General features: G+C 36.5%; 1 protein-coding gene across 1 annotated transcript in view; it reads right to left on the bottom strand.

Moving 5' to 3' along the window:
- The window catches only part of LOC121369355 (importin subunit alpha-4-like), a 33,251-nt gene that overhangs the window by 7,132 nt on the left and 1,514 nt on the right, over positions 1-24,605 (bottom strand). Inside the window, exons 2-9 of the mRNA XM_041494383.1 lie at positions 15,349-15,446; positions 14,465-14,577; positions 11,202-11,385; positions 10,018-10,122; positions 7,776-7,852; positions 3,181-3,297; positions 2,535-2,631; positions 1,830-1,998 (exon numbers count right to left, since the gene is read on the bottom strand). Of these exons, the coding sequence (XP_041350317.1) occupies positions 1,830-1,998; positions 2,535-2,631; positions 3,181-3,297; positions 7,776-7,852; positions 10,018-10,122; positions 11,202-11,385; positions 14,465-14,577; positions 15,349-15,446 (960 nt within the window). The remainder of the gene's footprint in view (positions 1-1,829; positions 1,999-2,534; positions 2,632-3,180; positions 3,298-7,775; positions 7,853-10,017; positions 10,123-11,201; positions 11,386-14,464; positions 14,578-15,348; positions 15,447-24,605) is intronic.

Consider the following 24,605-nt stretch of genomic DNA (forward strand, 5'->3'; position numbering starts at 1 on the left):
TAATCGTCTGCGGGAGAACGGTTTACATGCACGACGTCTTTACGCCGGATGCGTTTTAACGCAACGTCATTGTCTAAATCATCTTAATTGGGCACGTGTACACACTCGTTGGATACGGCGACGCTGGAATACCGTTCTTTTTTCGGATAAATCCAGATTTTCTTTACAACGTGGTGATGGCAGGGTGCGCGTCTACCGTAGGAGAAATGAACGCTATGCTGACTGTTGTGTTCTTGAACGAGATCGTTTCGGGGGTGGGGGGTTGTGTCATGGTCTGGGCAGCCATTGCCCATGGTTATCGTTCACCACTAGTCGTCATTGATGGCAATTTAAATGCTCAACGTTACCGCGATGACATTCTCGCTCATCACGTCATTCCTCTGTTCCATAACAATGCCAACATCTCGATTTTTCAGCATGATAATGCCACCTGTCATACAGCTAGAGAAACTGTAAATTTTCTTAGGACAAATAACATTGATTTCATTGATGACTGGCCCGTTAAAAGTCCTGATCTCAACCCCATCGAGCATGTCTGGGATAGTCTGGACAGACGATTGAGGCGTCGTCCCAACCCACCCGCTAACGTCAACGAACTTTGTCAAGCGCTCATTCAGGAATGGAACAATATTCCACAGGCACAAATCAACACTTTAGTCAATTCTATGCGCCTGCGATGCACTGCAGTGGTCAATTCAAGAGGTGGTCATACCCGTTATTAAGTGGGTGGTTTTTTTTTTTAACCCCTACCACACTTGGTTAAAATTTCTCCCAGTTTCTGTTAACCTATGGCCATGATTTTTGCACCAAACGATGCATCATGGAACACTCTTTAAATGCATATATAACAATTATTCCCCCGGTTTGTTTTCATCAAGTTATGTTCAAGCAAAGTTAGCGGAAGTTTCTTATTTTGTTCAGTATATATACTGAATTTGTGACTGTTACACACTTATAAATTAAAAAATGATAAACAATTGTTATAATTGTGCCACTTCTATGTAATTAAAAACACACACAATTCTGTTCCCAACGTCCTCTCCTAAACCTGTTTTATGTCCCATTTGATATAAATGACGTAATTTTCTGAGATTTATTTAAGGATAACATTCAGGTTTTTTAATGATGTCATCCAGTCAGAATACAGTAAATCATATAACAGTGAAAAATTTCTAATTATAAAACTTTAGGAGTCTTGAATGACATCATTTGCAGGCAATTTGTATGTGTTGTTATGTCATTTTTATGAAAACAAACTGACCATAAAGCGTTGCCACAGTTCTAAGAAAACTACAATTACAGTAACCATAACAAACATTCTATGAATGGAATAAATGGATGTTTACAACACTGCAGCACAAAAAAACACATTGGCTATTGGGTGTCAAACAAAGGTATACTATTTTTTAATAGAATGGAATGAATGGATGTTTAAGGACACCCCAGCACCCATTCTATGAGGATTGACTAACATACTAGTGTTTTCTCTAGCTTGTTTTAGCATGGTGCAGCACCATGCCTCAATAGTCTAGTGCCATCTTGCCTCAATCAGCACCATGCTGCCCTGAGAATAAAGAAGCCTTTTTCAGTAATTAATTCTAAAACTGCCTTTATAAAACACCAAAAAAGGTATTATTAATTAATAAAATATGCCTTTTATATTTTTTCCATTCATTTCTTAAAGCAAACACATAAATTACATTAATGTTTATTTCAATTAATTTTTGTCTATTTTTAATGAAATACAAGTGCCCCGAAAATGGTGAAAGTGCCCCAAAAGTGTTTGGTCTACTATGCCTTGCCAAATTTCTAGGGAAATCACTACATACCCGTCATGTTGGACAGGACCCAGAGAGTCTCCTTGATGATGTGTCTGTGGGAGGACATGAGGAAGTTCTCGAGGGCATGGAGGAGGAATGGGTTTTCACACGCCTGCATGCTGTACTCGTCGGGCCCACTGCTGATGTTACCCAGCGTCCGCAGCAGAGGAGTCATCACCTGAAAGAAACACATACACACTCTCTAGGTCAAACTTACAAAACAGATTTAATCCACAGTCAGAGAATATGGTTTGAAAAGACTAGAGAAACCTGTTCTTGAACACGTGTGCTCATGCAAAACGATTTCCGTGTGAATGCAAAACTGCTCGCCTCTTTGTCAGACCTGTCGACCATTAGCCAAGCAAAGGCAGATGTGTGTTGAAAAAGTAGAAGATTTTGTCAAAACGTAGGAGATTGTTTTTAATGCAATCTCTCAACCTTAGATCTTTATATTAATAAAAAAATAATAATAATTTTTGAAGTTTAAATATAATGATTTATTATATATTTTTTAAAATATCTCTTCTACTCAAAAATGTTAAGAACATGAAAGGGAAATCTAAATCTTAATACATTTATGGTATTACACTTACAGGACACTTCTAATCAGTACAGTCTACAAACATGTTGCTTTGTTACTGGTTAATCCTAGATGCACGTTACTAATTACTGACTCATCCTGAAGAAAGGTTGCTATAGAAAGAAGGGGCCAACCTGTGGATCCTCCGGTGGGTGGTCCGCAAACTTGGTAAGGATTTCTACCACTCGACTGAGAACACCGCCCGCTATCAGCTCCTCTGTATAGTCACCACTGAAATAGAAACAACCATTCCTAAAACACTGCAATTATTTACAGAATAACTACTGTAACGAGCTACAGGGAATTACAAATGATCTGTCCAAAGTGAATGAATGTTGTAAACCTGAGCCTTTGGTAAGGGTATTTATAACATTAATTAACGAAGGACAGCTAATTTATAACCACTTATAGCGAGGACAGTGAAATAAATAATTATGTGACTCTTATTAAAGTGTGTTTTGTTTAACGACACTATTAGAGCACATTGGTTTATTAATCATTGGCTATTGGATGTCAAACTTTTGGTAATTCTGACATATAGTCTTAGAGAGGAAACCCACTACATTTTTCCATTAGTAGCAAAAGATCTTTTATATGCACCAACCCAGACAGGACAGCACATACCATGGCCGTTGATATACCAGTCGTGGTGCACTGGCTGCGATAAAAAAATAGCCCAAATGGCCCACCAACAGGGATCGATCCAAGCCAGCGCTTTATCACTGGGCTACGTCCTGCCACCCCCCCGCACCCCCACCCCCCCCACATTACAGATTTTACCTTGCAGTGAGATAGGTTAACAACCATGCAGTCTCTGCTAAGAGCTCCGGTTTGTCGAGAGGGACTTCTTTAATCTTCTTTAAAATGATGGGCACCACGCCACATTTAACCATGTCTCTACAACAGTAACAAAACAAACCTGAAGAACACTAACAATATTGAGACAAAAGAAAATTAAAACAACAATGTTCACAAACCTGATGAATACTAACACTATTGAGACAAAAATAATATACCTACTGTTGTTAATGATAGGATATGGTTAATTCTGTATGTGTGATACACTATGAATACAAAACATTAAAAAGCCATCAAATCTGACCAGTTCCCTATTTGATACAATGAATGTTTAACAACACTCTAGCATGAAAAGTACATTGGCTATTGCCGTATTGGGTGTCTATTTCATACATTTTAAAACTAATAATTTGTTTCTAGTTAATACATATTGATGGAAAAACTCCAATGTATGGTTAATGTGCATCATTTATGTGAAAATAATTTCCACGGCCTTGTACAAACAAAATCATGCCTACATTACAATGTCTATGTGTTTTAATACTTTACTTTGTAATGAAGCAACATCCTAGCTTGTAAGAGATACAGAGACCTAAAATTACAGCATGAAAAACAAGCCATGTAAAACACACTTACATACAAACCAAGAGTTACATCTTACCGTGTAACACATATTGAAGAGTAACAGCCTACCTTGTAACACACACATCAAGAGTAACAGCCTACCTTGTAACACACACATCAAGAGTTACAGCAGCCTACAGCAGAGTAACAGCAGCCTACCTTGTAACACACACATCAAGAGTAACAGTAGCCTACCTTGTAACACACACATCAAGAGTAACAGCAGCCTACCTTATAACACACATCAAGAGTAACAGTAGCCTACCTTGTAACACACACATCAAGAGTAACAGCAGCCTACCTTGTAACACACACATCAAGAGTAACAGCAGCCAACTTTGTAACACACACATCAAGAGTAACAGCAGCCAACCTTGTAACACACACATCAAGAGTAACAGCAGCCTACCTTGTAACACACATCAAGAGTAACAGCAGCCTACCTTATAACACACATCAAGAGTAACAGTAGCCTACCTTGTAACACACACATCAAGAGTAACAGCAGCCTACCTTGTAACACACACATCAAGAGTAACAGTAGCCTACCTTGTAACACACACATCAAGAGTAACAGCAGCCTACCTTATAACACACATCAAGAGTAACAGTAGCCTACCTTGTAACACACACATCAAGAGTAACAGTAGCCTACCTTGTAACACACACATCAAGAGTAACAGCAGCCTACCTTATAACACACATCAAGAGTAACAGCAGCCTACCTTGTAACACACACATCAAGAGTAACAGCAGCCTACCTTGTAACACACACATCAAGAGTAACAGTAGCCTACCTTGTAACACACACATCAAGAGTAACAGCAGCCTACCTTGTAACACACACATCAAGAGTAACAGCAGCCAACCTTGTAACACACACATCAAGAGTAACAGCAGCCTACCTTGTAACACACACATCAAGAGTAACAGTAGCCTACCTTGTAACACACACATCAAGAGTAACAGCAGCCAACCTTGTAACACACACATCAAGAGTAACAGCAGCCTACCTTGTAACACACACATCAAGAGTTACAGTAGCCTACTGTGTAATACACACATCAAGAGTTACAGCTAACTTTGTAACACACACATCAAGAGTTACAGCAGCCTACCTTGTAACACACACATCACACATCAAGAGTTACAGCAGCCTACCTTGTAACACACACATCAATAGTTACAGCCTACCTTGTAACACACACGTCAAGAGTTACAGCCTACCTTGTAGCACACACATCAAGAGTTACAGTAGCCTACCTTGTAATAAACACATGATCACACATCAAGAGTTACAGTAGCCTACCTTATAACACACATCAAGAGTAACAGTAGCCTACCTTGTAACACACACATCAAGAGTAACAGCAGCCTACCTTGTAACACACATCAAGAGTAACAGTAGCCTACCTTGTAACACACACATCAAGAGTAACAGTAGCCTACCTTATAACACACATCAAGAGTAACAGTAGCCTACCTTGTAACACACACATCAAGAGCAACAGTAGCCTACCTTGTAACACACACATCAAGAGTAACAGCAGCCTACCTTGTAATAAACACATGATCACACATCAAGAGTTACAGTAGCCTACCTTGTAACACACACATCAAGAGTAACTGCATCCTACCTTGTAACACACACATCAAGAGTAACAGCAGCCTACCTTGTAACACACACATCGAGAGTAACAGCAGCCTACCTTGTAACACACATCAAGAGTAACAGTAGCCTAACTTGTAACACACACATCAAGAGTAACAGCAGCCTACCTTGTAACACACACATCAAGAGTAACAGTAGCCTACCTTGTAACACACACATCAAGAGTAACAGCAGCCTACCTTGTAACACACACATCAAGAGTAACAGTAGCCTACCTTGTAACACACACATCAAGAGTAACAGCAGCCTACCTTGTAACACACACATCAAGAGTAACAGCAGCCAACCTTGTAACACACACATCAAGAGTAACAGCAGCCTACCTTGTAACACACACATCAAGAGTAACAGTAGCCTACCTTGTAACACACACATCAAGAGTAACAGCAGCCAACCTTGTAACACACACATCAAGAGTAACAGCAGCCTACCTTGTAACACACACATCAAGAGTTACAGTAGCCTACTGTGTAATACACACATCAAGAGTTACAGCCAACTTTGTAACACACACATCAAGAGTTACAGCAGCCTACCTTGTAACACACACATCACGAGTTACAGCAGCCTACCTTGTAACACACACATGATCACACATCAAGAGTTACAGTAGCCTACCTTATAACACACATCAAGAGTAACAGTAGCCTACCTTGTAACACACACATCAAGAGTAACAGCAGCCTACCTTGTAACACACATCAAGAGTAACAGTAGCCTACCTTGTAACACACACATCAAGAGTAACAGTAGCCTACCTTATAACACACATCAAGAGTAACAGTAGCCTACCTTGTAACACACACATCAAGAGTAACAGTAGCCTACCTTGTAACACACACATCAAGAGTAACAGCAGCCTACCTTGTAATAAACACATGATCACACATCAAGAGTTACAGTAGCCTACCTTGTAACACACACATCAAGAGTAACCGCATCCTACCTTGTAACACACACATCAAGAGTAACAGCAGCTACCTTGTAACACACACATCGAGAGTAACAGCAGCCTACCTTGTAACACACATCAAGAGTAACAGTAGCCTACCTTGTAACACACACATCAAGAGTAACAGCAGCCTACCTTGTAACACACACATCAAGAGTAACAGTAGCCTACCTTGTAACACACACATCAAGAGTAACAGCAGCCTACCTTGTAACACACACATCAAGAGTAACAGCAGCCAACCTTGTAACACACACATCAAGAGTAACAGCAGTCTACCTTGTAACACACACATCAAGAGTAACAGTAGCCTACCTTGTAACACACACATCAAGAGTAACAGCAGCCAACCTTGTAACACACACATCAAGAGTAACAGCAGTCTACCTTGTAACACACACATCAAGAGTTACAGTAGCCTACTGTGTAATACACACATCAAGAGTTACAGCCAACTTTGTAACACACACATCAAGAGTTACAGCAGCCTACCTTGTAACACACACATCACACATCAAGAGTTACAGCAGCCTACCTTGTAACACACACATTAATAGTTACAGCCTACCTTGTAACACACACGTCAAGAGTTACAGCCTACCTTGTAGCACACACATCAAGAGTTACAGTAGCCTACCTTGTAATAAACACATGATCACACATCAAGAGTTACAGTAGCCTACCTTATAACACACATCAAGAGTAACAGTAGCCTACCTTGTAACACACACATCAAGAGTAACAGCAGCCTACCTTGTAACACACATCAAGAGTAACAGTAGCCTACCTTGTAACACACACATCAAGAGTAACAGTAGCCTACCTTATAACACACATCAAGAGTAACAGTAGCCTACCTTGTAACACACACATCAAGAGTAACAGTAGCCTACCTTGTAACACACACATCAAGAGTAACAGCAGCCTACCTTGTAATAAACACATGATCACACATCAAGAGTTACAGTAGCCTACCTTGTAACACACACATCAAGAGTAACCGTATCCTACCTTGTAACACACACATCAAGAGTAACAGCAGCCTACCTTGTAACACACACATCGAGAGTAACAGCAGCCTACCTTGTAACACACATCAAGAGTAACAGTAGCCTACCTTGTAACACACACATCAAGAGTAACAGCAGCCTACCTTGTAACACACACATCAAGAGTAACAGCAGCCTACCTTGTAACACACACATCAAGAGTAACAGCAGCCTACCTTGTAACACACATCAAGAGTAACCGCAGCCTACCTTGTAACACACACATCAAGAGTAACAGTAGCCTACCTTGTAACACACATCAAGAGTAACAGTAGCCTACCTTGTAATGTCTGTGCTTTCCCTTGATATGTTGGACAGAGCAAATGCTGCATACTGGGCCACCTCTAGAGCAGATGACTGGGGAATAAACAGTGGAATGTTAGACTTTACACAAATACCAGACTTTTGTTCATTCCACATAATATTACAAAGTCATCCCCAGCACTTGATTAGCTCCAGTAATTACAAATACATGGTGGCCGGTTTTCGAAGTAGACCAGTATACAGGTACAAGTGTAGGTAACTGGACGTGTGTGGGTGGTTATGATACATTACTGTGTAACGTAAACAGCAATGTCATGCAAAACAAGATGTACAAGAGAATGGGTAAGCACATGTATTCTAAAATTAGATTATATATGGTTGTTCACTAAGAACTCTGTGTAGAAATGAAGATTTTTCCATCATGGCAAGAAAACAGATGTAATCACAGACTCAAGCAACTGAAAAAGAATTCCGGATTTTAAAAACAATTCTGGAAGAGATTATGATTCCATGGTTCAAATAGTATTACAAAATCACAATAATTTTATAACCAGCCAGATTCATAAACAAATCTTGTTTCATTTGTGTTCCAATGAAATGGGGGTTTCATGGGTTTTTTAATATTTTTTTTTTTTAATATTGATATTAGAAGAAAATAAAATATTATCAGTGTTTGAAATAAACACTTATCTGTTTGTCCTGATAAATCTGCTTGGACAAGCAAATGATACATCAATGGTTGTCCAGTAGACAATTATAATTTATATCTGCCGTTTCATTTTGAGCAATCAAAGACATTATCCTTGCACATAAATAAATAGAGGCTATTTCATGTTTTTTTTCGAATACGATTTTTATGTCAACGAGTGATATGTGGAAATATGGTTTTCAAACATTACAAGTTGACATAAAAATCGTATTAGAAAAAACACCACGAAATGGTCTAGTTATTAAATACATCTTTTCTAGTTTTTGACAATATATTTTGCTTGTTTTGTTAATGTCTTTCGCTGATCCTATCGAAAATATGTAACGGCATGATATATTTCTTCCGGTTGAACATTTATTGCACTTCATATCCATTTTTATAGGTAAAATTGTTTAAATTACATTTTTTTTATTTTTCAAATATGCCCAGATGCATTGGTAATCATAAAACTTAAACTTGTAATAATTTACAAGGGAGATAACTGATTCAATATGTTCACAAAAATATAAACATGATTTCTATATTTTCACTGTAGCTAAAATACAGTGAAAATACGACTTTTCACCAAATATTATTTTTATGGTTTCTGTAGATCTATATATTTCATTGCTATGTATATAATAAAACTATTGCTGATTTCTGTAGCACAAGACCATATTGTACACTTTGTAATGTGTAATGTCTTCTCACATGTAGATTTATCATTAATAAAATCAGCCGCAACTCAGCTGAAGTATTATGACTCACTCAGGGAGCCAGTTAGTTATTTTCAATTCTAATCAGTGCTTTGACTGGTATATTAAAACGTGTTGGTATGTGCTATCCCATCTGTGATAAATGAACAGAAAACATAGCATGGAGTAGACTAGGAAATGGCAGTGGGTTTCTTCTCTAATCTCTGTATCAGACGTGTTTAATAGCATATATCAGAGGATTTAATGTAGAAGCAATATTTTGACACCTTCTCTAATCTCTGTATCAGACGTGTTTATTAGCATATATCAGAGGATTAATGTAGAAGCAATATTTTGACACCTTCTCTAATCTCTGTATCAGACATGTTTATTAGCATATATCAGAGGATTAATGTAGAAGCAATATTTTGACACCTTCTCTAATCTCTGTATCAGACGTGTTAGCATATATCAGAGGATTAATGTAGAAGCAATATTTTGACACCTTCTCTAATCTCTGTATCAGATGTGTTTATTAGCATATATCAGAGGATTAATGTAGAAGCAATATTTTGACTAAGAAAAATGTCTCTTATTACAGTATGTTACATTTGGCAAATGTTCTTTATTACTACTTTTGAAATAACATATAAGTATAAGCACATATAGCTGTATGTTAAAATCAATGAGTAAACCTGACATAATACAACATTTTTGGGGCATAACAAATTTATGATTATAATCACTGGAATGGAATAAATATTTATCAAATTCTCAAAGATAAAAACCAAATTCACTCCCTTCAGATCTTTTTCAAACAAATATCAAATGATTAAGCTAACAATAATTTGACTGATAGAAAAACAATGTCTTACCTCAAGAAGTTTGACCAGCAAAGGGACACAACCCTGAGAATGAAGGATTTCACGACACTCCTGACTGTCCCCAGCCAAGTTGCCAATCGCATATGCACACTGATCCTAAAACATTATTACTTATAATTAATGATTTTTACAAATATTATTTTTTAAATTAATTTTAAAAAATATACTTTTTAAAATTTTTAATCAACATCTAAGTTACCAATGGTATATGTACATTGACCCTAAAAAAACCCATAAATATAATCAATTAATTATACCCAAATACATTTTTTTTTGTTTAATCAACATTAAAATTGCCAATGGCGTATAGGGGTGGGAAGATTAATCGTGTTTCACAAAAATTGCGGCATTAGACCCAAGGTTCGATGTACCCTTTTCCAATTTGCGCACCATTGTGTATTTCAATTTTTCTTTTAGTAGTACATGTATCTGTATTTTAGTACCTTGGATTTTGCAGGTAATAATGATGCGGTTAGGTATTTTGGCCAATCACAGTGCTTAATTCTGTTACACCTGACATGTTTGCATGGGTGACTGTGAAATTAGGTCCCCTTTGCATTCTGCACAGAAGCCACAATTTCTTTGACGGGACCATAAAAAGTGTAACCTCCCAAAGAAGGGACTGACCTCTGTGATGAATATGCTGATAGAATAAAACTTTTAACCATGTTTCATCTCAATAACAAAAATACGAAAAAAGGAAACATGTTAATTTCAAGAATTATAAAATGGTGCCCAATTTCTGTCATATTAAATGATTCAACATAGCTATTTCCTTAAATTTTTATTGTGACAAATTCGATTGCAGTTCCAGAACACAAATGAATGCAAATCACTTTGCGGTTTTTTTCAATTTCAATATGAGCAAAAAAATAAATTATATATTATGTGCATGTACTTGTGCTTAGTTAATTTAAAACAAAATTCAATAATGCTTTTTAGTATTCAAAAATAAAAAAGACTTACATCCTATGTGGGTGACAAATTGTTAAGTTCCAGCTCTGTTACTATTATTTATCATGGGCGTAGGAAGGTGCCAAAACATATACATATATATAAATACATGCATAAATATATAAAAACCATCGCTGCTGCTACAAAGTAGGGGGGTACACACCCTCCCATATGCCAGTGATTACTGCAGTTTGACAAACTACAAAGAAAAGCCACAATACCTTCAGGATATTACTGCCGCTATCCAGGTAGGTGGTCAGGTAAGGAGCTGCTAACTTGACAACCACCATGGCATGTTCGTGAGTTCCCGCAGATATGTTAGTCAAACACCATGCAGCAGCCAACTGCAGATCTGTGTCTTTACCCGTCAGTTGTCCGACCAAAGTCTGTAATGCATTGTCGACACTGAAACAAATAGATACATAGTGTCAACATTAAAACATACAGCATTAACAGATCCCACATTGTCAACACTGAAACATACAGTATTTACCAATCACACATTGTCAACATTGAAACATACAGTATTTACCAATCACACATCGTCAACACTGAAACATACAGCATTTACCAATCACACATCGTCAACACTGAAATATACAGCATTTACCAATCACATATTGTCAACACTGAAACATACAATATTTACCAATCACACATCGTCAACACTGAAACATACAGCATTTACCAATCACACATCGTCAACACTGAAATATGCAGCATTTACCAATCACATATTGTCAACACTGAAACATACAACATTTACCAATCACACATCGTCAACACTGAAACATACAGCATTTGCCAATCACATATTGTCAACACTGAAACATACAACATTTACCAATCACACTTCGTCAACACTGAAACATACAACATACAGCATTTACCAATCACACATCGTCAACACTGAAACATACAGCATTTACCAATCACACATTGTCAACACTGAAACATACAGCATTTACCAATCACATATTGTCAACACTGAAACATACATTTACCAATCACATATTGTCAACACTGAAACATACAGCATTTACCAAGCACACATCGTCAACACTGAAACATACAACATTTACAGCGGTAATAAATAGTTTCAACCAAATACCTTAAAAACATATGCTAAAACCATGTTAAATATCTTAGAAACATATCAATGTATGCTAAAACTATGTCAAATACCTTAGAAACATATCAATGTATGTGGAACCCATGTCAAATACCTTAGAAACATATCAATGTATGTGGAACCCATGTCAAATACCTTAGAAACATATCAATGTATGCTAAACCCATGTCAGATACATTAGAAACATATCAATGTATGTTGAACCCATGTCAGATACATCAGAAACATATCAATGTATGCTGAACCCATGTCAGATACATCAGAAATATATCAATGTATGCTAAACCCATGTTAACTCTTTCACCACGACAGGCCGGTATACCGGCTAGCGATATCCAGTGCCTCTCAGCACGACAGGCCGGTTTAGCGGCTTGTAAAACCTGTTCATATTTGGCGCCGAGTGATGCGTCAATATTATAATTAGACAAAATCTCGCGCGACCATAGCTGCCATGTGACACACTGTAATGGCTGCGCCCATGTTCTAGCGAATTTTGAATGAGTTTTTCCAAGTTTATATTGATATTCTGACTGTAATTAAACATGAACCGAGGTGACGAAATTTCGTCTGTTGAAAACAATGGTTGCGATTCAGATGACGGGTTTTCCGATGATTAAATGTGGAATAATATGGACTTTGGTGCATTTGATTTTATCGAGATTGGCGATCGTGAACGAAATGTCATTCAACATGGCAATTTAGAAGAAAATGATACCGATGACGAGTTACAAGATGACTTGCCACTGTTTTAGCACGCGCCTGAGTTTACCTGGACACATGAGCAGATCAACGTTTACTAAAAATCCGGGGCCCGTAAAAGTGTTTGACGTCAACACAAATGCCATAGAGTACTTTTCGCTATTTTATTCCAATACAGTGTATGGAAAAATTGTGTAATTTACCAACATGAATGCCAAAAAAAGTGTGATACAGATCCTGCTAAAAACAATGATGTTTCTGTTGATGAAATGAAAGCTTATTATGGCTTGTTAATTTTGCAAAAGCATTGTAAATATATTTTTAAAATTATAACTGGAATGTTAATTAATTAATTATCCAACAAGAAAAACATTTGTACTGTTGTTTTTTTAAATTACCAGTCCTACCTACTCAAATAGTGAGTAATATGCATAGTTTACCTGTAATTACCAGATTTATACCTGCTGAATCTAACATTTTTAAAGTATTATTTTTTTATCTAGACAGCCGTCCATTCACCTTTCTGGAAATGTATAGCCTATAACTAAAATTAATGATAAAACAAGTAGTTTTATCCTTTAACAAACATGATCATAAATCTGCTATTTAAACTCAGTGTGCAGGGAAGGTCAACGCTGTAAAACTTAGTGGTGAAAGAGTTAAATATCTTAGAAACATATCAATGTATGCTGAACCCATGTCAGATACCTTAGAAACATATCAATGTATGTTGAACCCATGTCAAATACCTTAGAAACATATCAATGTATGCTAAGACCATGTCAAATACCTTAGAAACATATCAATGTATGTTGAACCCATGTCAAATACCTTAGAAACATATCAATGTATGTTGAACCCATGTCAAATACCTTAGAAACATATCAATGTATGCTGAACCTATGTCAAATACCTTAGAAACATATCAATGTATGCTGAACCTATGTCAAATACCTTAGAATTATATCAATGTATGCTGAATCCATGTCTAATACCTTAGAAACGGTTACTAGTCATTTCGTGCCATAGTTATTAGTCATTTCGTACCATAGTCGTTTCGTACCATAGTGCTTTGGTCATTTCGTACCATAGCCATTTCGTACTCGGTATCTTATTTTTGTCATGGTATGCCACTTCTTATTTTTATTGTTGACGAATAAACGTTGACGTGTAAACATACCTTGTAAAGTGAGCAAAGGTCTAAATTAATAAAGGTTAAAATGAATAAGAGAAGTAAATTGACGATGAAATGTGTTTCAGTGGTCATTAACCCTATTGAATTCACTTTTCTGAACATATGTATATTGCCAGATATGTTTTATTGCCAATAAATTATTGAGGTACGAAATGACCAAACAGACATGGTACGAAATAACCATGATACAAAATGACTTGGGTCCGAAATGACCAAATAACTAAGGTACGAAATGACCAGGGTCCGAAATAACTTGGGTACGAAATGGTAAAATTGGGTACGAAATGACTATGGTACGAAATGACTGGTTACCTTAGAAACATATCAATGTATGTTGAACCTATGTCAGATACCGTAGAAACATATCAATGTATGTTGGGGAAAAGAAAAACATAGATGTGTTCGGGAGAAGTCATACATAGAGAAGACATACGTGTTGGGGAGAAGACAAATATTACCTTAGAAACATATCAATGTATGTGGAACCGGCAGCAAATGCCCGCCTGAGAAGTTGGAAAGATTCAAGAGCTTCTTTTCCTTTCTTCTGTATGGCTTTTGCAGCATTTTCAATCTACAGCAAATAACAATTGGAAATAAAGAAGACTACAATGATAAAGAATTATATGGGTTGAGAAACCTATCTCAAATAACTTTATGACAGAAACAACGGCAAATTTGTTTTTTAATTATTAAATGTTCAAAACTCTTGAAATGTATGTGGTGCATGACTTCTAGAATGTTTATCAAATCCACTAGCCATGGGATCAGTGATTTTAGAAATTTGCTAGCCACGATTAAAAATTCACTAGCCCTACTTTACTTAAAGTTAATACAATTTTTCTAAATACTAGTAATAATCAAATGTTACGTAAAGAGGGAGATAGTGCTTAAAAACACTAACATTGGGGTGTTCAGGTGTGGGCAGGATATTCATTTACAAAATAAGACTTAAATGCAACATTTGTCTTTTGTCCAAAAATTCACTAGCGTCGGGCATGGCAATAGTAGTTATTTACTAGCCCAACACTAAATATCACTAGCTATGGGAGTGGGGCTACCATAATCTAGAAGCCCTGGTGGTGTGACAATGCCATTACACATCCATGACCTTTATTTAGAACTCTGGCTGTTTTCACTATGTACAATGCCATTTAACATACGGACAATATGACCGTCTTAGGGCTGTTTTGATCTACTCTTTTTAGGATCAAGCAAAAAAGTAATATGCACAGTTCTCTTTAAAAAAATTATTTGCTAGGTTATTTTGTTGTTAATGAGGGTTTTTTTTTTGTTGGAGTGGGAGAAGGGATAAACTCTGGAATACTGCCAAGTAAAATCAAACCTGTTCTTTAGTGAATTCTGTTTCACTCTCGTCCTCACACACACTGTGACGAAATCGCTTTGATCGCACCACTCGCTCTCTCTTCTCTTTACGAATTTCTGCAAGGATAATGGAATAGAATGGTTATTTACAAAATGTGCAGTACCAGCAACTACTAGATGTCCAGTATTATATACATGTACAAATCTGTCCACCCAGACCCCTCTAGGGCCTCGAATAATTGAGGGTCAAACTCGACCCATACTCGAGTATCCAACACTTACACTAGATCCTAATGAGACCAAGGACTAAAGTAAAATAGCATTATGCATCTTAATTCCAGTGCTGAACGTGGATCCCAAATCATGCTATTGTATTGCATTCCACACATTCCACTTTTGTTTTCATTCCATGTCTCATAGCTCTATAATGTAACCGGTGGCCAGCATATGGCAAAATGATGTAAACAGAAATGTAATTAAATGAGAGTGTTCAAATGGGTACTGGAGTCCTGTGAACAGAACTGTAATTAAATGAGTGTTCAAATGGGTAATGGAGTCCTGTGAACAGAACTGTAATTAAATGAGTGTTCAAATGGGTACTGGAGTCCTGTGAACAGAACTGTAATTAAATGAGTGTTCAAATGGGTACTGGAGTCCTGTGAACGGAACTGTAATTAAATGAGTGTGTTCAAATGGGTACTGGAGTCCTGTGAACAGAACTGTAATTAAATGAGAGTGTTCAAATGGGTACTGGAGTCCTGTGAACGGAAATGTAATTAAATGAGTGTTCAAATGGGTACTGGAGTCCTGTGAACGGAAATGTAATTAAATGAGAGTGTTCAAATGGGTACTGGAGTCCTGTGAACGGAAATGTAATTAAATGAGTGTTCAAATGGGTACTGGAGTCCTGTGAACGGAAATGTAATTAAATGAGAGTGTTCAAATGGGTACTGGAGTCCTGTGAACGGAACTGTAATTAAATGAGAGTGTTCAAATGGGTACTGGAGTCCTGTGAACGGAACTGTAATTAAATGAGAGTGTTCAAATGGGTACTGGAGTCCTGTGAACGGAACTGTAATTAAATGAGTGTTCAAATGGGTACTGGAGTCCTGTGAACGGAAATGTAATTAAATGAGAGTGTTCAAATGGGTACTGGATTCCTGTGAACGGAACTGTAATTAAATGAGAGTGTTCAAATGGGTACTGGAGTCCTGTGAACGGAAATGTAATTAAATGAGAGTGTTCAAATGGGTACTGGAGTCCTGTGAACGGAACTGTAATTAAATGAGTGTTCAAATGGGTACTGGAGTCCTGTGAACCGAAATGTAATTAAATGAGAGTGTTCAAATGGGTACTGGAGTCCTGTGAACCGAAATGTAATTAAATGAGTGTTCAAATGGGTACTGGAGTCCTGTGAACAGAACTGTAATTAAATGAGAGTGTTCAAATGGGTACTGGAGTCCTGTGAACAGACTCGAGTCTTGCTAGACTTGGCTTGTGCTCGACAACTCAAAATGTTACAAAATGGCAAGCAATATCCCACTGTTGCTATAATGAAATGCTTTCTTCTTTTCAGATTTTTAGGGGGAGGCGGGTAAAGGGCAATTTGTTAAAATCCCATTGTTTAAAAAGTTTATACAAACCCTACCTACCCCTAAATAATTTGCATCAAATAAAAAAGTAAGCCTACCTACATGTACATATCATAAAAAAAATGTGAACTAGGCTACCCCATAAACAGGTCTATTTGCATATATGACTAGTTTTTACGGAATCTACAAAAGCCAGAACCCTGACATCTGAATGCTTTTGTTGAATTAAGAAAACCTTCCCAAAAACAAAGTGCACAAGTGAGGAAAAGACAGGTAGACATTCAAAATATATTTATTAAACTTGCAGGGTTCGTATCATATTGTCAAAACTCAATGACTTGTTGCACCAGTACCTGCAACGCTAGGCATGTCACATGGGCACACACTTATTTGTTCTATGTCATCACAAGCAAGTACAGTGTGGTTTCATTTCGTAAAGGGACATTAGGTTTCTTCATGTAACATTGGTACTGGTTAATATCAAGACTGGATTCAATATTAATCAAACTAAAGCCTAATGGTCCGTGGCATCAGATTTAGGAAAAAAAGTGTATTTTAGACAATTCTCGGAACCGGCGTGACATCACATGGCCTAGTTACCAATCATCCGGGTCTTTGGGGGTGAAGCAAAGCCTTAGTGATTACTGTTTTACATAGAATAAAGTTATTAACTTTTTGCATGCGTTGCATATTGTCATTTATTTTCTGTAGCTAGCACATAGTTGCAGCATGTCTTATGAGTATTATAGCAGCATGGGTTGTCATACAAGAGAAACGAACAACGGGAATATGAATTAGTACAGTCTATATTTATTACCGACATGTTTCCGTATAGCTTATATTGTCGAGGGGACCGGACTAGAGACAGGTTGGGCAGAAAAAATTTTGTTGATGCAATTTTCAGATAATATTAATTATAAATTTTAACAACTAACACATAGTTGCAATACGTCTTATGTGTATTATAACAGCTTGGGTTGCCATATAAGAGAAACGAACAACGGGAATCTGAATTAGTATAATCTATATTTAGTACCGATGTGTTTCCGTGTACTTTGAATGTCGAGGGGACAGGGCAGGTTGGGCAGAACATAATTTTTGTTGATGCAATTTTCAGGTAATGTTAATTATAAATTTTTACAATTTTGAAATGATAAGATAATTATTCATATAATAATTATGATAGGGCTACAAAATATATAATTTGTATGTATAATAATAAAATTTATATGCATGATTCAAGATAATTATTTTTATGATTTAACATAATTATTTTATTTCAAAATAGAATGTAATAATTAAACAATTGCAAAGTTGTTACTTTACAACTTTAAATTACAGTATTATTATTGTCATTCTTATTATATAGATGTATTGGCAACAGTGAAAATTTTCTACTGAATACATTCTTTTATTCTTTAACAAAAAAAACCCCAATTTCTTGAAATAATAAAATGATTTTGTTTTTACAGATTGTGAAATTATCTCATGTTGACCTTCCTTACCGGTTGAATGCAGGCGAAAAGAAAATAGCAATAATAAAATATAGCCAACCTCAGACCTTGTCATCTAAGGGGAGTTATATCTCTCTCTAGCTACCCATCACTCCCCTGAAATCAGTTCAAGGAGAATAATATATAGCTCCCTTTGGCATGTGAATATTAATATTTTAAATTGCCCCCCATAATCTAAGTTAGGGTAGCAATTAATAACTCCCATATTATTTTCATGTCGGGGTCTACAACCTACTAAAATATAGTGTTACCTCATCGAATAAACATATAACTGTTTTAATAATAGGATTTAACATGGTATATTTATTAATAAAACACAAAAACTGACCTGAGTAAATAATGGTTCACACACACACACACACACACACACACACAGATATATATATCTTCTGCTAGACTACACATATTTAACCGAAGTTGTTTTTAACCAGGGTTAAATTACCTCTTGTATAGATGCACTTATGTAGCATATTAAAGGAAAATGTATGAATGAGATGGTTAAATGCCATATTATTCTTCATGTGAAACTGTTTTTAGAATGAAAAACAAATATCAAATATGGCGATGACCATTCATTTTATTGCAGATAATTGCTGAAGCAGATTGTGTGCACAAGTGCACACACACACACACACACACACAATCCGAAGAACTGCAGAATACCATAAAACGACATGTAGATGCAAAAGTTAAGTCCTTTAACTTGAACAGAAGCAAAATCCACAAATGTGCCACAACCACCAAATTACATTGATTCATAACAGAGTAAATTTTAAAATAACCCAGAAACATATATACATATATATGTGTGTGTGTGTGTGTGTGTGTGTGTGTGTGTTTTATATGTATATATATTTATATATATCAGGGGTTCAGATATTCACTTGCCCCATATATTTTTCCACTTGCCCATACTTCTTAAGGTAACCAATTGTGTTACTCCTATTTAATTTAATACAGTGTTTAAAGATATATTGTCACAGACCACTGACCTATTTACTGGTCTAACAAAGTATTACCTGAACAAAAATTATTTGATTTGTCCCTAAATGTACTTTATTCAATCATCTTCATAACCACCATACTCCATTTATTAATAATATTTTGCAAAAATAATTGAATTATGGCAATGGTCCATAATTCAAAAACTAAAATTGCCGAGAAGGTTGATATGGATTTCACTCCATCATAGTTCACTTAAGGTGATGCGATAGCTAGCTTTGGTTTCCAACAATTAATGTATTTTTTTATTTATTATCCATTTTTAGAGAAATAAGGTCCTTAAATCCGTGACAGTATGCCTTTAATAGTGTAATAATCTTGAAAGTAATTGGTTTAACTGCACAAATGAAGAATTTTGCCAATAGGTTACAACACTTACCTAGGAAGTACTAAATGTATATGTCTGTCCAGTAGTATCAACTCTTTTTTAAATAGTGTCCATTTGTTGATTTAAACTTTATTTGTTTGGCAGTGTCCACTTTTTCATCTAAATATAATTATTGTGTCGACGTATGCCTTAGTGACCACTTGTATGGGCGTAGATGTTGTGAGATCCCTTTCCACTCGTGAGCCATTCTTTTATGGCTGGCATTGGTTAAAACATGTTTAGGGATTTTGGCCCGCGTGTCATTATTGTGTGTATATTATTTAACATTTTGTGCCCTAAAACACTTCTCTGGTTTTTTTTTACCCTGTTAATAGATGAGAAAAGTCTCCCACAAACAGCCGTGGCTGGACTCAAAGTAAACATGAGCTCTGTTACTTTTCAAATGTTTTTAAATAATGCAGGCTTGGTAAACAACAGCCTCCCCAGGTGTACATCGATTGCAGCCTTGTATTTTTAACTTATTGAGCATAATTTATTTGTTAAAAACTATTAATAAAGCAGAGAAAAAAATCATGTATGCTTAGAGGGCATCGCACCATCATGATTATGACGTAGGGCTAATGAAATATAACTTTACCGCACCCGTTCATTTTACACAAACGTAGATTTACATTTGTGAAGTACTGAAAAAAACATTAAGTATGTTCTGCTACAAGGTTTATTACATCTAAACTAAAATGTCTTGCAACTTTTTATAAGAATACAGTTCATAATATTTAGGCTCTATTCAAGTGAACTCAGAAATCATAAACTTGCTTTACGCCCCCGTTCATTTGCAAAGAGCAGATTCCGGAACCACATTAACGTCTAATTTAATTTGAATATGACAATTATAAACTGTATCCCACCTCATTTACCATGTTTGCAAGGATTAAACATTATGATTGCACACACAAGGCATGTATTCTTTGTTTTTATATAAGCTGTAAAGCGAATTGGATAAGTTTGAAGATCATCGAACCGATTACTTGTATGAATTCAGTCGAACGTTCAGTGGAGGAAATTACTGATCTTAGTTGATAGTAAAAGGGGACTAACTCTAAAGTTGTTATCGAACTTTTCAACACATTGTTTTCCATTTTGGTGTGTCAACACATTGGCAAGAGTTCAGATTGTTCCGGCATTTAGGGTTAGGGTTAGTTCTTCTTATAGAGCTATGTAAATGCTCGCATGATCGGAACTCTTTCCAAAGGTTTTACCGAGATTAGAAAAAAAAACAATTTTAAAGGTTTCAGGTGTTAGGCCTACATTAGTCACTTGTCATCGGGCATATGCAGTTAACATAATTACTTGCCCGGCATGAAAATTCGACTTGGCACGGGCGTCGGGCAATGGGATTTTTGAACCCCTGATATATATATATATATATATTATACACATGTATACACAATTCCATCGTCTTCCATGAAAAAAACCCCGACAAAACGATGCATCCAGTTCTTGAATAAAGAGTATATTCCTTTATCATTAAATTTGTGTGGTCTTTATTTTTCATTTAATCTTAGTTGCTTGGATATTATCTATACTTGTATTTATTTTGCCATACCACAGCTACTACATCTTATTTTTAATTTTAAAATAAAAGTTTATACTGCTAAATTACACACATATAATAATTATAATATAGGCCTAAATTCTTGTTTAAACTTTTTTTTATTTTTTTATTTTTTACAAATGTGTCTGTAGCAGGCCTGCAGTAAAAAAATATGTCGTTCTCCCCCCCCCCCCCCCCCCCCACCCCTCTCTCTCCGTGTGTTTAGTATTTACTTTGGTGCAGAGGGTAAATAATGTGTGTGCCTTTGTTTCAGTATATATATATATATGCCAAATTTCTAGTGAAATCACTAATGTGTGTGTGTGTATGTATATATATATATATATATATATATATATATATATATATATATATATATATACTACTCAAAAGAATTTAAGGGTCAGACGATATTTTCGACATTATTTTCTGAATGTCAATTATATTAGCTAGACCATAATGTCACGCATGGTATTGTTCCATTTTGACGAAAGTGGGTCTAAGCAACCCATAAATGAATTAAAATCCACTGTCATTGACACTGTCGACTAGTTCTAATGGCAAAAACATGCTTACATTTGCACGTAAATTAGGGCGAAAGCGAAAGGTCTGCTAAGTGCCCATAACTTGCTTTTTCACAAAGCGCTTCATTTGCATGCTTTGCACGTGTATTCCATGTTCCCAATGCTGAATTTCCGTATAATTGGAGCTTGCGTTCGTGTATGGTGCACACTCCAAATTCGACAATGGTACGACTTCAACTGACTATCGAAGATCGAGGAAGGGCTATTGCTTGGCTTCAGGATGGCAATACGCAAAGAAATGTTGCTCTGAGACTTGGTGTCAGTCAGAGTGTCGTTGGCCGACTGTGGCAACGGTAGCAAGCAACGAATTCTGTTCGAAATCGTCCACGTTCGGGAAGACCCCGAAGCACTACAAATAGAGAGGACCGCAACATCACCAATATGGCTCTACGTCAACGCACAACCACTGCACGCCGATTACGTGACAATCTGCAGACTGCGACTGGAACTTGAGTGTCTGATCAAACCATACGCAATCGTCTGAGAGCCAATAATCTATGCTGCCGTCGCCAGGCTGTTCGACCACCACTCCTACCACGTCACAGAACGGCCAGACGTCACTGGTGCACGCTTCATCTACGGTGGCAACGTGTTCAGTGGGGTCGAGTGATGTTCACTGACGAGTCCAGGTTTAGTCTCCAGTTCAACGACGGTCGGGTTCGTGTCTACAGACGTCCTGGGGAGCGCTTCGCTGACGTTAACGTTAGACAACGTCACCGGTTCGGTGGTGGCAGCGTCATGGTGTGGGGCGGCATCTCTATCCACCACAGGACCCCCCTCTATGTGGTGGATGGCAATCTGAATGGAATTCGCTATCTGAATGAGTTTATCCGGCCGTTGGTTCTTCCAGGCCTTCAGCAGATTGGCGGCGGGGCAGTTCTGCAGGATGACAATGCCAGACCCCACTGCGCCAGGGTGGTAACAGACTTTCTCAGACAACAAGGTATCGCCAGGATGGATTGGCCAGCATATTTGCCTGACTTGGCCCCAATAGAGCATGCCTGGGACAAATTAGGCAGGAGAGTTCGGGATAACCATGCCCCTCCGGCCAACCGTCATGATCTGGGTCAACTTCTTAAGGCAGAGTGGCAGGCCATTCCCCAAGAGTTCTTCAGACGTCTGATCAACAGCATGAGGCAACGATGTGTCGAGTGTATTCGCGCCAGGGGTGGATTCACACACTATTAAACGAATGTTCTAATGTGTAAAATCCATGTTTGACAACCTTCAACTTTGACAGCATGTCATGTGACTTTCTTGTATACAGTGACATTTATTTGTGTGTTTTTTTAAATATGGAACAATAAATAAAAAATTTGGTGTAGTTTACATCATCAATCTAATACACTCTGAAACTTATTTGGTTATAAATTTTTGACCCTTAAATTCTTTTGAGTAGTATATATATATATATATATATGTATATGTGTATATATCTATATATGTATACATATACATACATATATATATATATATATACACACACACACACACACACACACACACACACACACACACACACACACACATACATACATACATACATATATATATATATATACACACACACGCACACATTAGTGATTTCCCTAGAAATTACTTTTGTGGCATTTTCACCATTTTCGGGGCACTCTTTTTCATTAAAAATACACAAAAATTAATTGAAATAAACATTAATGTAATTTATGTGCTTGCTTTAATAAATGAATGGCAAAAGATGTAAAAGGCATATTTTATTAATTAATACCTTTTGGGGTGTTTTATAAAGGCAATTTTAGAATTATTTAGTGAAAAAGGCTTATTTAATCTCAGGGCAGCATGGTGCTGATTAAGGCAAGATGGTGCTAGACTATTGAGGCATGGTGCTGCACCGTGCTAAAACAAGCTAGGGAAAACACTACACATACATATACATAAATCTCAAAATACATTAAAAATCTATTCTATTGTGGATCAATGTAATTTGGTGGTTGTGGTACATTTGTAAATTTTACTTGTTCAAGTTTGAGGACTTACCTTTTTACATATATATGTAGTTTCATGGTATTCTACAGTTCAGTGTGTGTGTGTGTGTGTGTGTATGTGTGTGTGTTTGTGTTTGTGTGTGTAATCTGCTTTAGAAATTACCTGCAATAAAATGAATGGTCAACTGCCATATCTGATATTTGTTTTCCATTTTGAAAACACTGTTTGACATGGCATTTAACTATCTCATTCATATATTTTCCTTGAATATGCTACATAAGTGCATCTACATGAGGTAATTTAACCCGGGTTAAAAGCAACTTAGGTTAAATATGTGTAGTCTAGTAGAAGGCATACCGATATAGATCAGTTTATTAACAACCATATTTGCCTCCTTTCTCCAGCTGTATACTATTAAAAATTAGTTTTGTAGATATGACTTAAATTGAACTGCAATAACAATTCCAATACAGCACAAGACTGAACAAGAAAATCTCTGCAATATCCATTGTGACTAGATATAAAACAACACCAATATTATACATATATATATATATATTAACCATTATTTACTCAGGTAAGTTTTTGTGTTTTATTACTAAATATACCAGGTTAAACCCTATTATTAAAACATTTGCATGTTTGTTCCACGAGGTAACACTTATGTTTTATTAGGTTGTAGACCTGGACATGAAAA

Source organism: Gigantopelta aegis, chromosome 3, assembly GCF_016097555.1.
Source record: "Gigantopelta aegis isolate Gae_Host chromosome 3, Gae_host_genome, whole genome shotgun sequence".
NCBI lineage: Eukaryota > Metazoa > Mollusca > Gastropoda > Neomphalida > Peltospiridae > Gigantopelta > Gigantopelta aegis.